Genomic DNA, 21,048 nt, shown 5'->3' on the forward strand with positions numbered 1-21,048 from the left:
TTTTTTGTGAAGCCGAATCCTTAAGAGGTTTCTTCTTTTGCCCGTTGCCCCCTAAAACATGACTTCATATTATGCCTAGTCCATCCATTTGTTCTTTGTTTTAGCATATTTATTCCATATATTATAGGCTGTGTACTTATACGATTGTTTCCAGTTCATAACGTACTTTGTTAACTTTACAGAATTTTCGAGAACATAACGCAGTATTGCGAAACTTTCAACGACCTGATCCCACTGTCGTTCGTGCTGGGGTTCTATGTGAGCATCGTGATGCAACGCTGGTGGAACCAGTACGTCAGTATCCCATGGCCCGATCCCATCGCAGTCTTCGTCAGCTCCAACATTCATGGGCAGGTAAGTGTTTCAGATCCTTGAATTTGACGTTGCAGATTTGCTTCATTCTATGCTTCTAGGCAGATATGTATGGGTCCTGGCTGTTGACACCGAAGGCCTTTATTGCGTAAATTATGTCATTATTGTAGGCTTCTTTTGGGTTTGATTCTGCAACTTGTAGCTCATGAAATACACTGTCCCGTCACCTTTGCGATCATCTGTCAAAAGCCTGAATAACTATCTTTTGCAGCACGAGACGTGCAGGAAGAGCCTCAGTTTCTGGTAGGTACGACACCGACAGCGATGCCTACTTCACTGCCGTGGCCAGGTACGCTAGGTTTCTCAGTTGAGGATCCATGGCGCAAACAGCCTGAGCGAGGTGGTTACACACACTCTCGTTTCGATTTAAATCAGTGGAGTGTGGTGGCCAGGGAGGTATGGTAAACTCATCCTGGTGCTCTACGAAACACACACATACACTGCGAGCTGTTGACACGTTGCATTGTCCTGATGAAGATGCCGCCGTGCCGAGGAAAAACAAATTGCATGTAAGGGGGGAAATGGTCCCAAGGATAGATACTTGTGTTGATCTATTGTGCCTTCAGAATGCCGAGATCACCTAGGGAATGCCACGAAAAGATTCCCCAGACCATAACGCTCCCTCTCGGTCGCAAGGTATTTGCTTTCAGATTCGCTTGAAGGTCATTGAGGAGACACCGTTGATAGCTCCCCCTTACTTCAGGCGTCGGTTGGTTCCTCAACAGACGCACGTCTATTCGCCCGTACACGTCAAAATACTTCCCCAGCCCGAGTATATCCCAGGATCTTAACTCACTTAAACACCAGTCGGACCATCTCGTATGTCGTGTTATCTATGTGAATCCACTACTACGTACTCTTAAACAGCTATAAAAAATCTCCGCATACAGCAAGGCTACAGTTTTTCGTAAGGACGTGTTACACCTCGAATAATATGATTTTGTCATAAACAGATTGCAGTGGCAGGGAGCATTGTTGCCGGCATGTAACCGGTCACACTTGACAAGGCTCTGTATGTGTTCACAAAACAGGCAACACTGCAAAGACCTGCTGCTCGAAAATAACGATTGGCAGGCGGCTTACTCCTCCAATTCGACTCGCTGAAACGTGTCACAAAAGTTATTTTAATCCAAGTGTAGCTGACTATGATTCCGACTGTTGCGCCTGTTGCAGACGACTCCCTTAGCACTGCATTGGCTGTCATAATGATGCCCTGGAATTGTATATATCTAGTTCTAACCATGTGATATTAGCATTAGCACTTTTTTTTATATGTGTGATCGAACTGATGACCAGCATAGGTTCCGAAACCAAAGGTCACACCAAATCTGACTGACACTTCTTTCACATGTTATCATGAAAGCCATGGATCAAGAGCGAAGCATGTATTAATTATTTCTTTCCGAAAAGCATTTGACTCTGTACCACATCAACTCGTATTGAGAGCTAGTTGAGAAACCCGGCGTTGTCTGGTATTTATTTATAGCTGTGTCCAAGACGACACAAATACGGAATTTATTTTTGAGTTACAAAGCTTCTTTGTATAAAAACATAAGACGTAATACGATTGGAGACATCAAGAGTTTGTTTGTTTAAGTAAGTTCCACGCCAATAACACGCAGGGTCTGGGCTTTTGTTATGTTATGGCAAACAGCTCACCGGGAACTGTGCACGTGTAAAACGAAATGGCAAATTATTAGGAATAAGTGGTATTCGGTTTATAAAAACTCGCTCGCCTGTGCCACTTACCTTAAAAATTTCCGCTTGTTTGATACGCTGGAGAGAAGTAACTTTAAGCCTCTGTGACTGAAGGTTCTGAAGAGCGAGATAATTAATGACGCTCTCGACTCTAGTTACGTTGTGCGTTGCTTTTGGAAGGAGTTTCCAAAGAGTAAGTTAAAGCAAAGACTAAGTTAAAGCGTGATGTTCTCGAGCCGCAGCAAACCTCGCCTCACGACCTTCATTGGATTCTTGAGAGCGCTTTGTCCTAAAGTTTTTTAGCCCTTGTGTATTTAGAAAGACTCGACCGTTTCCTAGCCATTTTCATTCGTAAAGAAAACGAAATCAAAATGTAATGATTGGGCAGCCAAATCAAACGGAAACGTAATAAATTCCTTTCTCCTACCAAAGAATATAAATAAATGCTTTTCGAAAGAAGAAGCAAAGCAGTATCGTTAAGTTCTTAATACACAGGGCGAAATCAGTAAATCCCTATATTCTAGCCAAGTAAATTTAATGTTAGTTTGTATTCGCAAAAGTAAGACTGTATCGCTCAATTCTGTCACTGATGTAAACTTCAGAAAATATTCCGTTACGGAGTTACAAAAACTAATAGCGCCTTCAATTGGTTCTTTGGTGTACTACGATACTAACAGCGCCACTTATTATTTCTTTGGTGTACTAGGCCGTAATTAAACACGCGAACTACTAAACTGAGCAGACTATTTTAGATAGAACTTCAAATTAAGATATCTTACTTTTCCGTGTTTTTTAAGTGAAATAAAACCCATATGGTCCGAAGCTACGGTCATGTCATCTGCGAAAAACCCCATGAAAATTCATCTAGTAGTGTTCGAGATTAGCTCGTTCAAACAGTCAAACACGACGGCCTTACAGTTTTATTAATAGTATAGATATTATGACAATACGAGATATAAAACGAAATTTGTGAATAGACAGATCATTTGTTAGTAGAGAGGATGTAGCGTGTTATCTTCGATGGGGGTGATCGACAGATGTACAAGAAACTTTAGAACTGCGTAATGGAGATATTTTTATGTTCTTATTGTTAATGTAGTGTATTAATGGTATAGCAGACAGTATTAGTAGTAACCTGATGACTTTTTACAGATGATGCATTTTTCTATAATAGAGTGCTGCCTGAATAAAGCTAGACAAAAATTGTCAGAGCTTAAACGTGGTGCGGAGATTGGCAACTTGCTTTCATTGGTCAGAAATGTAAAACAGTGCACTTCACATAATGCAGGAACTCATCAGTCAACAAATACTCGGTTGCAACAGTTTGTAGGAAAACGAAATTCGGTGATGCATAGGTCTAGAAAGGAGATTGCTTACCAAACACTCAGTGCGACACATCGTAGGATATGTCTTCAACGTAAGGGGCCCAAACCTGATAGGACCAACAGGACGTACTGGTCATATGCGACTACGGGCAACATGAGTGGTCAAAGTTTAGTTTGTGCCAGTTGGGGCTAGCGTCACGGACCTTTTGAAAACGCTGAACTGGCACACGCTTGAAGACGATCATCATCTAACTCGCGAAAGCGTATTTGCAAAGTTTCCCAACGTAGTATGTTCACTTAATATTGCAACACCTACCGATCGTTCTTGCAGGAACTGCGAACACAGTATTCGACTAATTACAGTGCTTACGAGGCATTCAAGTAGTCGTTCTTCCCGCACCCCAAATGCGAGTGCCACAGGAAGAAAGTCTAATGGGTGGTTAAATTGGAGGGCCCTTTGCTATGCACTTCAGTGGTTTGCAGAGGAAACGTGAAGCTATAGATGTAGATACTCAGGACAGTCAAGGGTGGAACACTGTGTGTGTACATCGAAACCGTCGGGAAACCGTAATCAAAGTCAAACGACATCGCATAAAGCGTGAAGTACAGAGTTCCAACAACTGCAACGAGACTGCAAAGGAGCGTAAAATTGGCCTTTCTAGGAATCCACGGGCTTCCAACGCGGCCATACGAATTGGTGCCAGAAATGAAACGATTTGATGTCCTTGACACACAGTGTTACTGGAGACTGTTGAAGATCTGATGGAATGATAGACGAGACAAGAAGATATCCTGCAACGAATAGACGGGAAAAAACCTAATAGGAAGCATAATTAATCAAAGAGAGAATAGCTGAGCGCACATCACGTCGTGTATTCATACTGAAAACCATAGGCCGGCCGGGGTGGCCGAGCGGTTCTAGGCGCTACAGTCTGAAACTGCGCGACCGCTACGGTCGCAGGTTCGAATCCTGCCTCGGGCATGGACGTGTGTGATGTCCTTAGGTTAGTTAGGGGATTGATGACTTCAGAAGTTAAGTCCCATAGTGCTCAGAGCGATTTTTTTGAAAACATAGTTGAAGGTTTGATAGAAAGACTTACATGGATAGGCATGGGAATGAATATATAACTACTAGTTCAGTTGGATAATGATAGTAAAGGAAATCCAGCGGGGCCTCTTCGAAGGAAGTATGGGAGTTAAAGTTTGAAGAACTCAATTTGACAGGCTGGATTGGGATATGGAACTTGAAAGCTAGCCCTTTACGTTAATGATACATCTCTTTGGGCTATGGGACCCAAGTTGTACCTTCGGTGTCGAACCTTGGCGACTTCCGCTTGCCGCCGCTGCAGTATCTGCACCGTGTGACGCGTGCATTCTGCTACAGACTAATCGATACCGTCTCTCTACTGCGAAAATTCACTTACAATTCAAGTCAGCCCAGCAATACCTCTCTGAAAGTTGGGAAAATTTTAAGCTTCAACATGTGTAGAGCTTTATTCAATCGTAAGCAATCAAACTTACCTCGGAACGTTTCATTTCGACGTCTTGCTTTTGCCATGTGGGACAAAACGATTGGATTTTGCCAGTTCTGCTGTCACGAACATGGAGGGTCTTTTGCCGTTTCAATGAGGGTCTTTTGCCGTTTCAATGGATTCAAGGGTGAAAATAAAAATGCCTAGAAAAAGTGTTCCGTGTTGGAAGAAGGGTTTAAGAGTATGCTCGTTGCACCTACTGGCACAGTCGGCGTCTTCTAGGATTAGCTGCGACAGCGTACCTACGTTCTTCCGCGAGAATCTTAATGTCGGGAAGTTAACAGTTGCTGGATGCCACACCGTCTAACCCGGGAACAGTAGACTGCGCGAATGGAATTCTGCCGACGGATGCTGGAAAGTTCTTATTCCGACAGATCAACTGCTGAATTTTTTCATGACGATTATGATGGCGAATATGACGATCATACAGACTTCAGGGATGGTGGTGAACGTTAAATGGGAATTTGATGCGAAAACAATTCCGAAGGCTGCAAAAAAATTTGAGAAAATTTGTGATTTACAGTTGGTCAGTTGGCTAAGATAAAAAGTATTTAATTTTAGCAGTAGGTTTACTTATTACATACAAAAATTCCACAAGATGCTCAATTGATAGTAGTTGTTCAAAGCGGCGTTATCCAGCTTCTATGCAGGTATGATGTTGCTCACAAAGAACTCCTTGTGAGCGAAGTCGCAAGTTTAATGTTCAGTAAGAAGCATATAAAAGTGTTAACAATTATGACATCAAAAATGTTAGCTGCTAATGACTCACCATGTGCATCAGGAAGGCGATAGAAACCTTCTTTCAAGAAATGTTCAAAACAAACCATTAACTTGCACCGTGAACACCGAATGAAAAATGTCGTGAAACTGGCTATCCTTTAAGGCGTAGCTGCAGATAGTGCGACATTATACGCACTTAAGAAGAAGAAGAAGGAAAAAAAAAGCAAAAAAACTCCAGAGGCTGAACTTGTCTAGTGGTCCCGCGTGATATGAAGTGCAACGTCACACACTTTTTCAGGAAGGATAGTTTGCTATAAGGAGCTTTTTTACACGCAGACCGGGGATCGAGCAAAAGCAAGTTATGACCAGCTGTTGGTCAAAAGCAGTGCTCGTACTGTAGTTGTTTCCTTTCCCCACTCTTGCTTGCTGTGACGTAAATATTCCCTATTGTCCCTCAAAGATTACGCACACGAGAAAGGATCGCAGGGAGCAGAGCACCTCTAAGTTCTCGGACCGTAAGTAGTACGTAACTTTAAAATTACCATCCAGTTGGCATAAATGCATACCGATGTGTTAAGACATTGATGTTATGATGGGATAAGTTTATCTCATGCACACGTTTTCGGGCCTATTCCGGTATTTGCTGTGCATCGTCAAGTCGACGCTTTGTTCGAGATTTCGTTATCTTAAGTCTTCGAATTCTATGACACTGTTCGATGTTATGCAACCATCTACGAATTCCCTCGAAATCACTGTTATCTATGTCGCACACAATTTGATATGCATAAAGTAGTTGGTCACTATCATGCCCATCCTGTAAATTGTATCGAGCCTTCTTGAAACGCACAAACAGCAGTTTTTGTAATAAGTGCTCCTTGTCTTCGCTGAATATCCGTAGTTTTTCTTATGCACTATACGGTCATATTTCTGTGGACTTAAATGGTGTGTGTGTGTGTGTGTGTGTGTGTGTGTGTGTGTGTGTGTGTGTGTGTGGTGGTTTTTTTCTGTGCTGCGAATGATCTTCCATATGCGTAAGTGTTTGTAGTACCCGCTCCTCGGACACGATTGTCCTTTACGTTTCACTGGAGACGAGATTTGAGGTTCCCTGTGCGACAAGGATGATGAACTACATTGCTCGACTCGTGTTTCAATATCACTTTCAGTTGTTAAGCATATATCGTCATCACTGTACTACTCATGTACAGTGTCGGCACAATCGAGCGTCTATGACACCACAATTCCACTGACTCGTCTTGCGGAAGCGCTAATAATTTAACCTGCCACTTCTATCTAATTCTGTGAAATTCCTTTGGTTCTTTCCTGACGAAATATCAACTTCAGCCAATGTTGTTATATTATGCAGATATCACCACTCGTCGACTAAGCGGTTCAGCTGGGCTCCGTAGCCCCACGCTGCGCTCACCTTGGGTAACCCCAGTCCCGCCCCCTGTTGCCATTAGCAGCCAATATTGGGGTTGCATGGTAGATAGTATGTGGCGCGTCGGATGCCGTAAACGTCATTGGCCTTTCGCGAACTCGAACTCACGGGGTTCCCTTCAAAGCCCTGTCGTAGAATATTATGTCCCTACCCCTCAAAAAATATGGTTCAAATGGCTCTGAGCATTATGGGACTTAACATCTGAGGTCATCAGTCCCCTAGACTTAGAACTACGTAAACTTAACTAACCTAAGGCCATCACACACATCCATGCCCGAGGCCAGGATCCGAACCTACGACCGTAGTAGCCGCGTGGTTCCGGACTGAATCGCCTAGAACCGCTCGGCCACAGCGGCCGGCCCTACCCTTCAGTTTGTACGCTTGCATAGTGGTCGGGTTTGCTGCTATTCAGTGCTAACAATTACGAACATGAAGAAACAGTTTATTTCAGTGTACAAACAACGTTTCGTAGGTTACGATATTCCATTTACGGAGTTACTCGTATACGTTTGGCTTCTTAACGTTGTTCAATCGTTTCGGCACGAAAGTTTCTTATCTTAAACAGAAATGTGTGACCGTCTGCATCATCTCCGGTAGTATGCGAGCATCGCGGCAACGCCCTTTATTTTCGACAAGGTAACTGCCGACCAAATTTGGTTCTCTTTTGATGTAGAGAACAAGCAGTATTTCACTCATCAAACGACCTCATTGATGTCTATGCAACGCTGTAGCTGAATGGTCAGCGCGGCTGACTGCCTTTTGGAGGACCTCAGTTCGATTCCCAGTACCGCGGGGGATGTTTCCTTGCTGGAATGAGTGGAATGGTGTGCACTCATCCTCGTGATGCCGACTACAGAGCTGCTTGAATGAGAAATAATGGCTCCAGGTCCAAAAACTGACAGCGGGCGAAATAGCGGTGTGCGGAGGGCACGCCGCTCCACACCGCAGCTACGAGGGAAGATGGGACGGTGGTCGATAGCTACCGCTGGGCTCGCCAGGATCACTGGACAGAGTTTGTTTTTTACTAGATTAGTAGCAAATTTTTAGCAACCGTTGCATTATTTAAATGTCTCATGGTATCACTAACGAGCAACGTGAAATGGAACGGATACGTAAAATTATAAGTAGGGAAGCCGAATTGAACGTTTGTATTTGTTGGAATTTTTCTAAAGTATACGTTAAAAAAGATAAAAAATGAGAGTTGCACAGGTAGAAATGTAACAGATAGCTACGACAGCCCATGCGAAAATGTGGGGGATACCGTCAAGGGGCATTCAGAATAAATCGTTCACTCTGTACGAGAGTGTACTACATGGCAGCTTAAACCTGTATGCCAGTATTTGCCAAACATTCAGAGACCAACGTAATACCCATGGCGCCCCCTCCCCCCCGTCCGCAACCTCCTCCTCACGTTCCAGCGTCCGCCAGCCAACAACATTAGCGCTCAACTAAACTTCAGAAAGAAAAAGAATTTTCTTTGAACACTTTTTTAAAAAAATGACATATGATAAACGTTATTTTTAGCTTGTGTAGGTGTTTATTACTAAACCACAAGCTAGTGAGTCAGTGACACAATTGGTACTGGTCATTTCTGACACACTTTTTGTGTAGAATGATGAAGCGATTCATTGTGCTTCGGGAGTACTATCTACTACCCCTTCTCGGAGCAGAAAGCTAACTATCCTCATTGAGGGTAGACACTTGTTACAAATCATGCTTCCTCTGCTCCACTCTTCTCCTTACCGAAGTAGTTTCACTCACACGTTGCACCCCCATTTAAAATCGACTAAGTTGAAATGTATTCACTATAATTACTGTTCGTAAATCATTTGATTGCTGGAACTCCTTACTTCTGAATTGGCAGAAGCTGATAACTGTAGGCAGCCAATGCTTTGTGCCAATAATAGTAATAATAATAATAATAATAATAATAATAATAATATACAGTAGTGTAGTAGCGATTAAATTGTTACTAATGTTCTGTGCTGTCGATTAGTCCATTTATTGTTGTGAAGTGAATAATGAGTCTCTTTGTGGTCTATTTCGGAACTACCTAGAAGTCGGAGAAGGCATGTCGATGAGATACTTAAGCTTATGTGATATGCATGTGTCAGTTTTACTATCGAAGATGCAGGATGCAGACTACAAAGCATGTAATGGGTAGACTATGTGAGGAAGTTATAACCTCTACCACATTGGGCCATATGTTAATGCTGTTATTTGAAGGAGAGAAAAAAAAGTAATATTTGATAGCTCTTGTAATCATTGTATAATCTTTCGAAATTATGATGATTTTTAATTTTTTTGTTTTTTGTTTTCGCGATCGTAGCACAGTTGAAGCCTATTGTTTTTACCCTCAGAAAATGTAACTTTATCCTGCAGGAGGTAATTACCGCCAGGTTGGGAACCACTGGTATGCTCACTGGGACTCCAACTCGGCACCTTGCCTATTGCGGGTAATGCTCATAACAGCTGAGCTATCCAGGCACGACTTAGGATCCGCGGTTAGTGAATTGTTCCCTGGTAGCTAAGTCGGTAAGATCATGGCCCGCGAAAGGCAAGGTTCTAGGTTCGAGTCCTGGTCAGGCACATAGTTTTAATCTTCCAGGAAGTAAATGGAAATTTTGGAAAAAAAGAGATGCTGTTCTAGCGAAACGCTATTGGGAACATTCAGAGACCCTGTGTTCGAGGGGAAGGCTGAGCCACAGTTCTGCTGCTTCCTTCGTATTCCCATGTAAGGACTACAAGACTAAGCTGAGGGAGGATATGGAGCGTATCGAGGCATTCGAACAATCATTATTTTCGTAGCCCCGTAACACAGAAAATCGCCAGTATTAGTACGAAGTTCTCTCCACCATGCGCTGTACGGTGGTTTTCGGAATATACTGATTGGTTAGAACCAAAGTTTAGCTACTTACGGATTGCGGGTGTGGGGTGTAATTATAGCAAGGCAGCGAAACTTGGTTCATATGCTAATGCGTTAATTCGGAAACCGATTAACGCTGAAAAAAGTTACGGTTTTGGCCACCGGGTGCAAATCTGGCGCTGTGCACCGTTTGTATGACGGTTTCACATCCACGCTGTCATTCGACAAGCCATAACGTGAGTGAACGGCATGGCTATCGAGAAGAGACCGAGCGCTGTTAGTGAAACTGTTTTGTGCGAACGGCAGTAAGTACAGTGATGCATTAAAAGTATCGCCGACTGAAGGTCTGAAGAGAGGTCGGATGTCATTAAAGGGTTTAAAGATGATGATGATGAAATTTAAACATGGATTAGCTTGGGGTTGCACCTGGAAGGAGAGACGTTCTATCGCGGTGCTGATGAGGTTACTGTTGCTGTAACTGACCATGCAGCACGTGTCCCGAGTAGTGATCTATAGTGCTCGTGCAGTGTCACGAGAATTGTGTATCCCATGTCAGCAGTATCGAAAGTATCGCTATCTATTTTACCCTGGTACCCATACAATGGACAGATGACGAAGAGATTGATGAAATGTATGATGAGATAAGAAAATTATTCAGATAGTGAAGGGAGACGAAAATTTAATAGTCATGAGTGACTGGAACTCGATAGTAGGAAAAGGAAGAGAAGGAAACGTAGTAGGTGAATATGGAATGGGAGTAAGGAATGAAAGAAGATGCCCGCCTGGTAGAATTTTGCACAGAGCATAACTTAATCATAGCTAACACTTGGTTCAAGAATCATGAAAGAAGGTTGTATACATGGAAGAAGCCTGGAGATACTGCAAAGTCTCAGATTATATAATGGTATGACAGAGATTCAGGAACCAGGTTTTAAATTGTAAGACATTTCCAGGGGCAGATGTGGACTCGTCCACAATCTATTGGTTATGAACTGTAGACTAAAACTGAAGAAACTGCAAAAAGGTGGGACTTTAAGGAGATGGGACCTGGATAAACTGACAGAACCTGGGGTTGTAGAGAGCATCAGGGAGAGCATGAGGGAACGATTGACAACAATGGGGGAAAGAAGTACAGTAGAAGAAGAATGGGTAGCTTTGAGAGACGAAATAGTGGAGGATCAAGTAGGCAAAAAGACGAGGGCTAGTATAAATCCTTGGGTAACAGAAGATATATTGAATTTAACTGATGAAAGGAGAAAATATAAAAATACAGTAAATGAAGCGGGCAAAAAGGAATACAAACGTCTCAAAAATGAGATCGACAGGAAGTGCAAAATGGCTAAGCAGGGATAGCTAGAGGCGCATACCACTAGGGGCAAGATAGATCCTGCCTACGGGAAAATTAAAGAGATCTTTGGAGAAAAGAGAACCACTTGCATGAATATCAAGAGCTCAGCTGGAAACCCAGTTCTAAGCAAAGAAGAGAAAGCAGAAAGGTGGAAGGAGGGCCTATAGAAGGGCGATGTTCTTAAGGACAATATTACAGAAATCGAAGAGAATGTAGATGAAGATGAAATGGGAGATATGATACTGCGTGAAGCGTTTGACAGAGCGCTCAAGGATCTAGTCGAACTACTGACTGTCTTGGGTGAGCCACGCCTAACAGAACTCTACCATCTAGTGAGCAAGATGTATCAGACAGGCGAAATACCCTCAGACTTCAAGAAGAATATAATAATTCCAATCCCAAAGAAAGTAGGTGTTGACAGATGTGAAAATTACCGAACTATCAGTTTAATAAGCCCCGGCTGCAAAATACTAACATGAATTCTTTACAGACGAATGGAAAAACTGGTAGAAGCCGATCCCGGGGAAGATCAGTTTGGATTCCGTAGAAATGTTGGAACACGTGAGGCAATACTGACCCTACGACTTATCTTAGAAGAAAGATTAAGAAAAGGCAAACCTACGTTTCTAGCATTTGTAGACTTAGAGAAAGCTTTTGACAATGTTGACGTAAATACTCTGTTCAAATTGTAAAGGTGGCAGGGGTAAAATACAGGGAGCGGAAGGCTATTTACAATTTTACAGAAAGCAGATGACAGTTATAAGAGTGGAGGGGTATGAAAGGGAAGCAGTGGTTGGGAAGGGAGTGAGACAGGGTGTAACCTATCCCCGATGTTATTCAATCTATATATTGAGCAAGCAGCAAAGGAAACAAAAGAAAAATTCGGAGTACGTATTAAAATCCATGGAGAAGAAATAAAAACTTTAAGGTTCGCCGATGACATTGTAATTCTGTTAGAGACAGCAAAGGACCTGGAATAGCAGCTGAAAGGAATGGACAGTGTCTTGAAAGGAGGATATAAGATGAACATCAACAAAAGCAAAACGAGGATAATGGAATGTAGTCGAATTAAGTCGGGTGATGCTGAGGGAATTAGATTAGGAAATGAGACGCTTAAAGAAGTAAATGAGTTTTTTCTATTTGGGGACCAAAATAACTGATGGTGGTCGAAGTAGAGAGGATATAAAATGTAGACTGGCAATGACAAGCAAAGCGTTTCTGAAGAAGAGAAATTTGTTAACATCGAGTATAGATTTAAGTGTCAGGAGGTCGTTTCTGAAAGTATTTGTGTGGAGTGGAGCCATGTATGGAAGTGAAGCGTGGACGATAAATAGTTTAGACAAGAAGAGAATTGAAGCTTTCGAAATGTGGTGCTACAGAAGAATGCTGAAGATTAGATGGGTAGATCACATAAGTAATGAGGAAGTATTGAATAGGATTGGGGAGAAGTTTGTGGCACAGCTTGACCAGAAGAAGGGATGGGTTGGTAGGACATGTTCTGAGACATCAAGGGATCACCAATTTAGTATTGGAGGGCAGCGTGGAGGGTAAAAATCGTAGAGGGAGACCAAGAGATGAATACACTAAGCAGATTCAGAAGGATGTGGGTTGCAATAGGTACTGGGAGATGATGAGGCTTGCACAGGATAGAGTAGCATGGAGAGCTGCATCAAACCAGTCTCTGGACTGAAGACCACAACAACACCACCCATACAGGATCCAGACGCAACTGAAACCTCAAGATTCGCAGCAACTTTCTGAATTTGCTCTTCAGTTTGTGGCATAGTCAAGGCTGATTACGTGTGGCCAGGCAGTGGAATGACAAGGTACATTTTACACTACAGGGTCCCGTGAATACACAGAACTGCCGAGTTTGAGGTACTGTTAAACTGCGTTTTCTTTTTTTTTTTTGCGTCAGTAAGTTCCGCATGAACGCATTAGAATATCGACGTAGTTTAACTATCGTACGATAATTACAGCCCACACTAGACCTCTGCGGGTAGCTGCACTTTATCTATAACCACCCGACAGATGCCTAGATACGAATAAAGCAGCGGTGTGTGTTTCATCACTAAAAACGTGTGCGTCGTCCCCTCTCACATGTGAAGGTAGGCGTGTAGCGCAGACTCGTCTTAGCCATCCGCCTTCCTAAACAATTTAAAATAACCCGGGAAAAGCTACCGGTGGCTCCTTGTGTGGCAGCATTCGATTGCTCACAGGGGCAGCAGAAACAAAATCATCCTCAAGGATACGAAATCAAACAGTATGTCACCCATTTTAAGCTCGGTTGTAGCTGAAGTTGCATTTTCTTTATAGAAAAGAAATATACCCCAGTTTTCTCAGGAAACGCCTATCTCTGTCTTTGGAATGTTTAAAGGGGCACCCGACCATAGTGGCCCTGTAGTTTAAAGTTGTGATCGCTTTCTGAACGAGCGTAGTTTCTATTCCTGTTCCAGCATCCTAATTAAATTTTCGGTGTTTTTCGGAATCACGTAAGGCGAATGTGATGGTTTCTGTGATACGACCGCGGCCTGCGAGCTGAGCTATGAAATATCTTACATGATTCCAACACAGAGGATGTGTTGAACCTAATGAGCTTTTGTTCCAAGAAGACGCGTCTAGGAGTCTTCAATAAGTGATTTTGTCGTCCTGCAGATTGAGAAACGAATTCATAAATAATTCCTGTAAAAAACAAAAACAAAAAAAACCGTAAAGGAGGCACATTAGGCAATAACGTAGATTTGCAGTAGGACTTTGGAACAAACACTGTGCTCGGTCATTATGAATCACTTTAAAGAATTACAGAACAATACGAATTCAAGGAAGAAGACAAGAAAATTTTAAGGAGCAAAGGAAATTGTTTTACTTTATCAAAACGTCGAGAGTGGCTCTCGAACAGAAACGTGGTTGTTGAGTCATTCCGTCCGCTTATTAACGTTTGTTCTCACAACATAAGAAAAGAAACACCGTCTTACTTCCGCTCTGTTGTTCTCTGCCGCCGGGTACGACGAACCCAATTACGCTGCAAGACGGCGACTCTACCTCATCCCCACTGCTCCCATTCCGTCTCCTGTTAAAAATTTTCTGAAATAGTGCCAGCGGTTTTAGAGAAGAGTTATTAATGAACGTAATGTCCTCAGTCTTCTTTTACAAGTTATCTGCTGCCAGCCGTATTGAAATGGCGCATCGACCAGTGCACGATGGAAAGCTGTACTAGTCTCCATTCGACCATTTCGACACTGTTTTAATGGTTTCCATTAATTAACGTCAATCGTTTCGACACTGAAAATACAGGTATTTTCTGGAAGCATCATATTTCTTTCACTCGGTATTGCAGCCGTGTAACCCGATTCTGCAGTCATGCGTCCGTATGTGGAATAATAATTTCTGAAGTTAGATTTCTGCTACGAAACAGTCTGATTTCAGTTAATCGACAAAGCATTTGAGTGCATTACTTTCGTTCCATTCAACTCCGAATAGTGTAGTTCAACTGAAAAAGCCGTCATTACATGTGCGATATAAACTCGGCTTTCTCTTTTCATTTGCGTTGACTGTTGCCTGATAATTTTCACAGATTATAATTCTCTGTTTCTTAAGTAGACAGTTTTTTTGCTCCTGGTGAGGTTAGGCTTCATAGTGCGTCGAGACGGCCGAAGTGGCCGTGCGGTTAATGGCGCTGCAGTGTGGAACCGCAAGACCGCTACGGTCGCAGGTTCGAATCCTGCCTCGGGCGTGGATGTTTGTGATGTCTTAGGTTAGTTAGGTTTAACTAGTTCTAAGTTCTAGGGGACTAATGACCTCAGCAGTTAAGTCCCATAGTGCTCAGAGCCATAGTGCGTCGAATTTTAGGATGAAGAGTAGGTTGATTCACGTAGGCTGCGTTCCTGGTTTAGTTTTGGCTTCAAATGCCTTTTCTCAGCGTTTATCCAGAACAACACAGCGAACGTTGCAGCAAAGTCACTAAATTTGTTACCTTTAGTGATGGTTTACAATTATTCTCCTTGAGAGTTCTACATGTGCACTGTGGACTACACAAACCTTCCTTCGCCTATATAAATTTATACTGATAGCCAAGCCACGGTTGCATTATTTAAGCGGTATATTATTGTCACCTGTTCTGTTCGGCACGGTTTACTGGAGTACTCTCTCTGTTTCGCTGGCCAAGGCAAGACTTACATTTTGCACTACGTAATTTGCCTCTTCTAATGATACATGGAGCTCTGTCACGGTACTGATCATGAGGCCGCCTTATTACGGAAGTCTTGACCATCAGACCCACCAAAAGGGACTTCGCCTTGTCTTTAAGGGCAAGGAGTCGTAGAAAAGAACTCTTCTTCGTTAAAGTGGGGCGCAAGCCCTCTGTAGTTTACTTAAGCAAAGCAAGACACTGATTTTGTCGTCCTGCAGATTGAGAAACGAAGTGATAAAAAATTCCTGTGTAAAAAAAAAAAAAAAAAAAAAAAAAAAAATCCGTAAAGGAGGCGCATTAGGTAATAACGTAGATTTGCAGTAGGACTTTGGAACAAACACTGTGCTCGGTCATTATGAATCACTTTAAAGAATTACAGATAGCCAACACGGTGTCGTCTCAGTTGTGAGACTGAAATGTGATTTCCTATCACAAAGGTCACAGTTCGTAGTAACTGACGGAAAAGTCTTAGAGTAAAACAGAAATAATATCTGGCGTTCCCCAAGGAAGTGTTACAGACCCTCTGCTGTTCCTGATCTACATAAAAGATTTAGCAGACTATCTAGGGAGCCCTCTTAAATTGTTTGCAGATGTTGCTGTCATTTAACGTCTTGTGAAGACAACAGATAATCAAAACCAATTGCAAAACGGTTTAGACAAGATATCTGTATGGTGTGAAAAGTTGAAAATCACCCACATGAACACTAAAATGAATAAATTACACAAATCTTAAGGCTGCAAACTCAACTAATTATTTAGGGATTACAATTACAAATAAATTGAAACGATCAAATAGATGATGATATGAGGAAAGCAAACCAAAGACTGCGTTTTACTGGCAGAATACTTAGAAAACGTAGCAGGTCTACTAGAGAGACTGCTTACACTACTCTTGTCCGACTTCAGGGGTAACGCTGTGCAGTGTGAGCCACATCAAATAGGTTGACGGAGGACATCGAAAAAAGTTTTATATTGTCACGAAATAAGGGGAAAAGTGTCACGGATATGATACACGAATTGAAATGGCAGTCATTAAAACAGTTTTTTTTAATAAAATGTATTTTAACCCTAAGATGTTTATTCGTCCCATTAGTTATCTACCGATTTCAGATATTAACCATCATCCAGTATGTAGGGTACAAAAGATTTGAATCTGAACAAATTACCAGTGAAATTGTACAAACACCTGACATCTCAAATAAACATGAGACATGACTGCCCCCCCCCCCCTCCCCTCCCCTTGAGATTTAGTCGTAAGATTACCCAGTTGATGGCCCGCCAAAAACTGCACACACCTCAAGCATGAAAACAGGAAGGAGGTGTACTGAACTGTGGAAAAGGAAGCAAAATACGAGTAGAAACAATTAACGGTCCGAGCTCACGATGTGCAACATCGAGCATACTTGTGTAGCCATGGTGTCGTGGTTATAAGGTTACGGTGTTGAAATGCGAAGGGGAGATCAGATTGCTATTTTCGCTAATTCCCCATTCCTCCATCCCACCCCCTCCTCGACACACACACACACACACACACACACACACACACACACACACACACACACACACACACACAAATTATGAAGTTTCCATCGGTTACTGACCTGTCTGTTGGCAGTATTCAGATTTGTGTCTGTAACGTGGTGTAACGTCCGTTTGCAATAGCGAGGTCTAAGAAACGGACCTCCAGACTTACGTACCTCCTATTCGTTTTACCCAAGTTCTGCATGTTATGTATGACTCTTGCGTTCCCTTTTGGAAGTTTTGAATTCCTTTGTTGTAACATAGTTTACACCCGTTCATTTGTTCTTTTTCGTTTGTTAGAAATTACGATGTTGCATCTCGCCTGCTCTCACTATTCATCACATTTACTTGCGACGGTAATAATTCTTACCATATGACATATTCTATAACCAGCGTATAGTATGACAACTGTTAAGACTACAGAAGGAGAAAAGATACGTCAACGACCGGCCGGAAAGTTCATAATCGTATGAAAATAGAAATTGAGCCACTAGCGAGATTTGAACCCCGTTCCCCCACTTCGCTGTCCAACGCCGTGACCTCGTAACCACGACGCCGTAGGTACACAACTCTGCTCGATGTTGCACTTCATGAGCTTGGACCGTTCACTGTTTCTGTTTTGCTTCTTTTGTCACGGTTTAGTAGACCTTCTTCCTGATTTAATGCTTGATGTGTGTTCAGTTTTTGACGGGGTACCCACTGGGCTATGTTACCACTAAATCTGAGATGGGGTGCGATGGGGAGTTACCCTTGTTAGCCCCTCTTTAGCCCCAGCAGCCGCCCGGCACCTCTCTCAAATTCTATCTGTTCAGCCGTATATGATCCCCAAACAGTGGTCGCGACATTTAGCACGCTTTTGAGGTTAAAATTTTAGAAAACACAAATTGAATGAAAGCAGTCACAGTTATGAAATGCTAAAAATCAAATAAAAAGTCTCGATCGCGTTTTCAGAGTTTTATTTGTTAGCAATCGGTTTCGGCCCTTTCCTCGGACCATCTTCAGGCTTTTCTCCGCCATTATGGCTGCTGGTGGCGGCAGACGGAGCGAGATCCGTAGAAGTAAGGACTGCTTAACGAATAAAAATCTGAAAATGCGATAAATACCGAGACCATTGTTAGTGGATCATACAAGACTCGACAGATGGCATTTGAGCTATGTGCCGGGCGGCTGCTGGGGCTGAAGAGGGCAAGTGCAACCAGGGCTTTACAGTTCATTGTTGAGTGTTGTCTACGACAACAACATTGCAAATTCTAACTTTATTCTTTTGATTACAATCTGTTCTTTTTCCAGTTTTATTTTACACAGAATATTCTAAGAACAATGGAATATTCTAAGAACAATGGAATTAAACGGTGATCCTAGGAAAAAAGAAAATGGAGAATCAATTCAGGTTAACAGGAAACTTTGGTGCAAGTGGAAGAAAATGTTCAAATGTGTGTGAAATCTTATGGGACTTAACTGCTAAGGCCATCAGTCCCTAAGCTTACACACTACCTAACCCAAATTGTCCTAAGGACAAACACAAACACCCATGCCCGAGGGAGGACTCGAACCTCCCCCGGGACCAGCCTCACACTCCATGACTACAGCGCCCTAGACCGCTCGGCTAATCCCGCGCGGCCGCAAGTGGAAGGTAAAGCTTTATCTTAAACATAAAAAGTTTTGGTGAAAGGAAAAACTGAGCCTGAAAAAGTTGTATGAACAAAATACTTATTTCTAATATCTACATCTTCATCGTTACACTGCAATTACGTGTCTGGCGAAGGGTTTGCTGAACCGCCTTTCAGCTTGTACTCTACCGTTCCACTCTCGAACAGCGCTGGAAGAGCGAACACTTATATGTTTCCGTGTGGGCTATGATGTGTCTTATTTCGTTATGACGAGCATTTCTCCCTGTGTAGGTAGCCACTAAGAAAATACTGAGTCTAAGGAGAAAATTGGTGGTTGAAATTTCATGAAAAGGTCCTGCCGCAGTGAAGAACGCCTTTGTTTTAATGATCTTCCAATAAGGTGAGGTTCAACAACCGTAAAGTATTTTATCAAGTGCTTTTTAACCACCAGCCGTTTAACCACCAGCCGTTTAACCATCAGCTGTTTATTTGTCCCATTAGTCTGCCATAATGGCGGGGAAAGCCTGAAGATGGTCTGATGAAAGGGCCGAAATCGGTTGCTAACGATTAAAAACCAGAAAACGCGATAGTCTGTTTTTATTTGATTTTTTACGCTTTCGAGTTTTAATACAATTTGATTTTAGGTTTCTTATATGACTCATTTAAGGGGGAGAGGGTAAGGTAGTCTCCACGTGACCCGTTCTACATTTAGTGATTTTTCTGTTCCCTCTTCGTTTACTGCTCTCAAGTCAAATGAAAACAAGACGGATTTCTGTGGCTGCGAGCTATCAAGTGAGTTAAAATACATTCACATGATTGCGGAACACTAAAATATGTTACTAGTTTCAGATTTTATTTTATTTCCACCTTTCTGACAGTCAAGCATTAATCGCTTTGCAGAACAATGAAGTTATTTTTGTCGGTTTGATAAATAAATTTGGCTTTTATTAAGCTTTCCTGCTGAGGCAGTCAATTTATTCCACACTATTGACTAGTTTCAACTGTTCGCTGCATGTTAGGTGCACGTTTTTATCTTATAGCACGCATGGCATTATACCATAATAAAGAACCAAACATGAGATAATACAGTACTGGTAGTCCAAGAAAATTTCGTTCCAAAAACCACACTGAAAAGCTTAATGTTTGGTCGAGGCCTACGTCATAGGGCATCTGGACATACGAATATGCACTGTAAGGCGAAGTATGCATTTTAGTATGGTTCACGAAATTCCGACGCTCTTAGAGTATCCTCTAATGTCTTGTTTCTTTTATGACACAATGTAAGATCTTATCATGTTTTACACGTACGAACATACGGGCTTCTTACGTCACCGTAGCTGCGCAAGCGCGGTGACGCCTCTTACCTGGCGCTCTCTGGCAACTGCTGAAATGGATCTATTTCTAACAGGTCACGGGAAAATATTGCGAATTGTTGTTCGGAAAGCGTTATTTTCAAAGTAAATTTCCTTTTACGCAAGATGAACTATGTGCGAGAATGTACGATGAATTTCTTAAATCGTAAGTGTGTTTGGTCTCTTTCAAAAAAGTCAACTCTTTGATGACGAGCCATTTAGAAGAATTTAGAGTCCAGATCAGAGATTTATGTCAGTATTAAAAATTTAGCTGGCGTATTTGTGTGATGTATCTTAAAGCGTAACATGCTCTAAACAGATCAACATTATATGTGAAAGCTTAGCTTCTCTTGTAGCTTATTAGTCTTAGAGACAAATATTATATGCGAAAGCTTTGCTTTTCTTGTAGCAACACCATGTATATTAATTTAAACCATTAACTTTTCCTGTTTGTGGAATTCCAATTTATACTTTCGTATCCCGCGTCCGGCCATCCTGATATAGGTTTTCCGTGATTTCCCTAAATCGCTCCAGACAAATGCCGGGATGGTTCCTTTGAAAGGGCACGGCCGACTTCCTTCCCCATCCTTCCCTAATCCTATGAGACCGATAACCTCGCTGTTTGGTCTCTTCCCGCAAACAACCAACCTATACTTTCGTAATACGAAAATATGCAGCGTACATGTTGCTGCACATCAAAGATCTTTCCGAAACGTGTTTTTTCTCCCCTGAGTATCGTTTTCTAAAGTGCCGGAAAATTCTACGCTGCTGTATAAAACCATATCCTATCAAAGAATAAGTTTTACAGTTCCGAAGGAAAGTATACTGTCACTTAACATGGCAAAAGTATATTTTCACCCGGGAGAAAATGTATTTTTAATCGGGAGATCCGAGAAAAATTCGGGATTTTTTTTTTCCATGTCCGCGTATACACCCTGATTTACAACGACCTACAGTGTTCCCTTTGTTGGAACATTTACGGAACAAATGTTCAGGTTGCAAACAGAAAAATAAATTTAATGTGATCGACTGAACCACCTGAAGATCAGAGTGTAATACCTCGAAATGCATTGGGGA

The 21,048-nt window shown here is 42.2% G+C and overlaps 1 protein-coding gene across 3 annotated transcripts in view; it reads left to right on the forward strand.

Moving 5' to 3' along the window:
- LOC124789826 (bestrophin-2-like) overlaps nucleotides 1-21,048 on the forward strand; it is a 472,401-nt gene that overhangs the window by 405,173 nt on the left and 46,180 nt on the right. For all 3 annotated transcript variants that reach the window (XM_047257310.1, XM_047257311.1, XM_047257312.1), the window contains exon 3: nucleotides 183-354. In XM_047257310.1, coding sequence (XP_047113266.1) covers nucleotides 183-354 — 172 coding nt within the window. The remainder of the gene's footprint in view (nucleotides 1-182; nucleotides 355-21,048) is intronic.

Source organism: Schistocerca piceifrons, chromosome 3, assembly GCF_021461385.2.
Source record: "Schistocerca piceifrons isolate TAMUIC-IGC-003096 chromosome 3, iqSchPice1.1, whole genome shotgun sequence".
NCBI lineage: Eukaryota > Metazoa > Arthropoda > Insecta > Orthoptera > Acrididae > Schistocerca > Schistocerca piceifrons.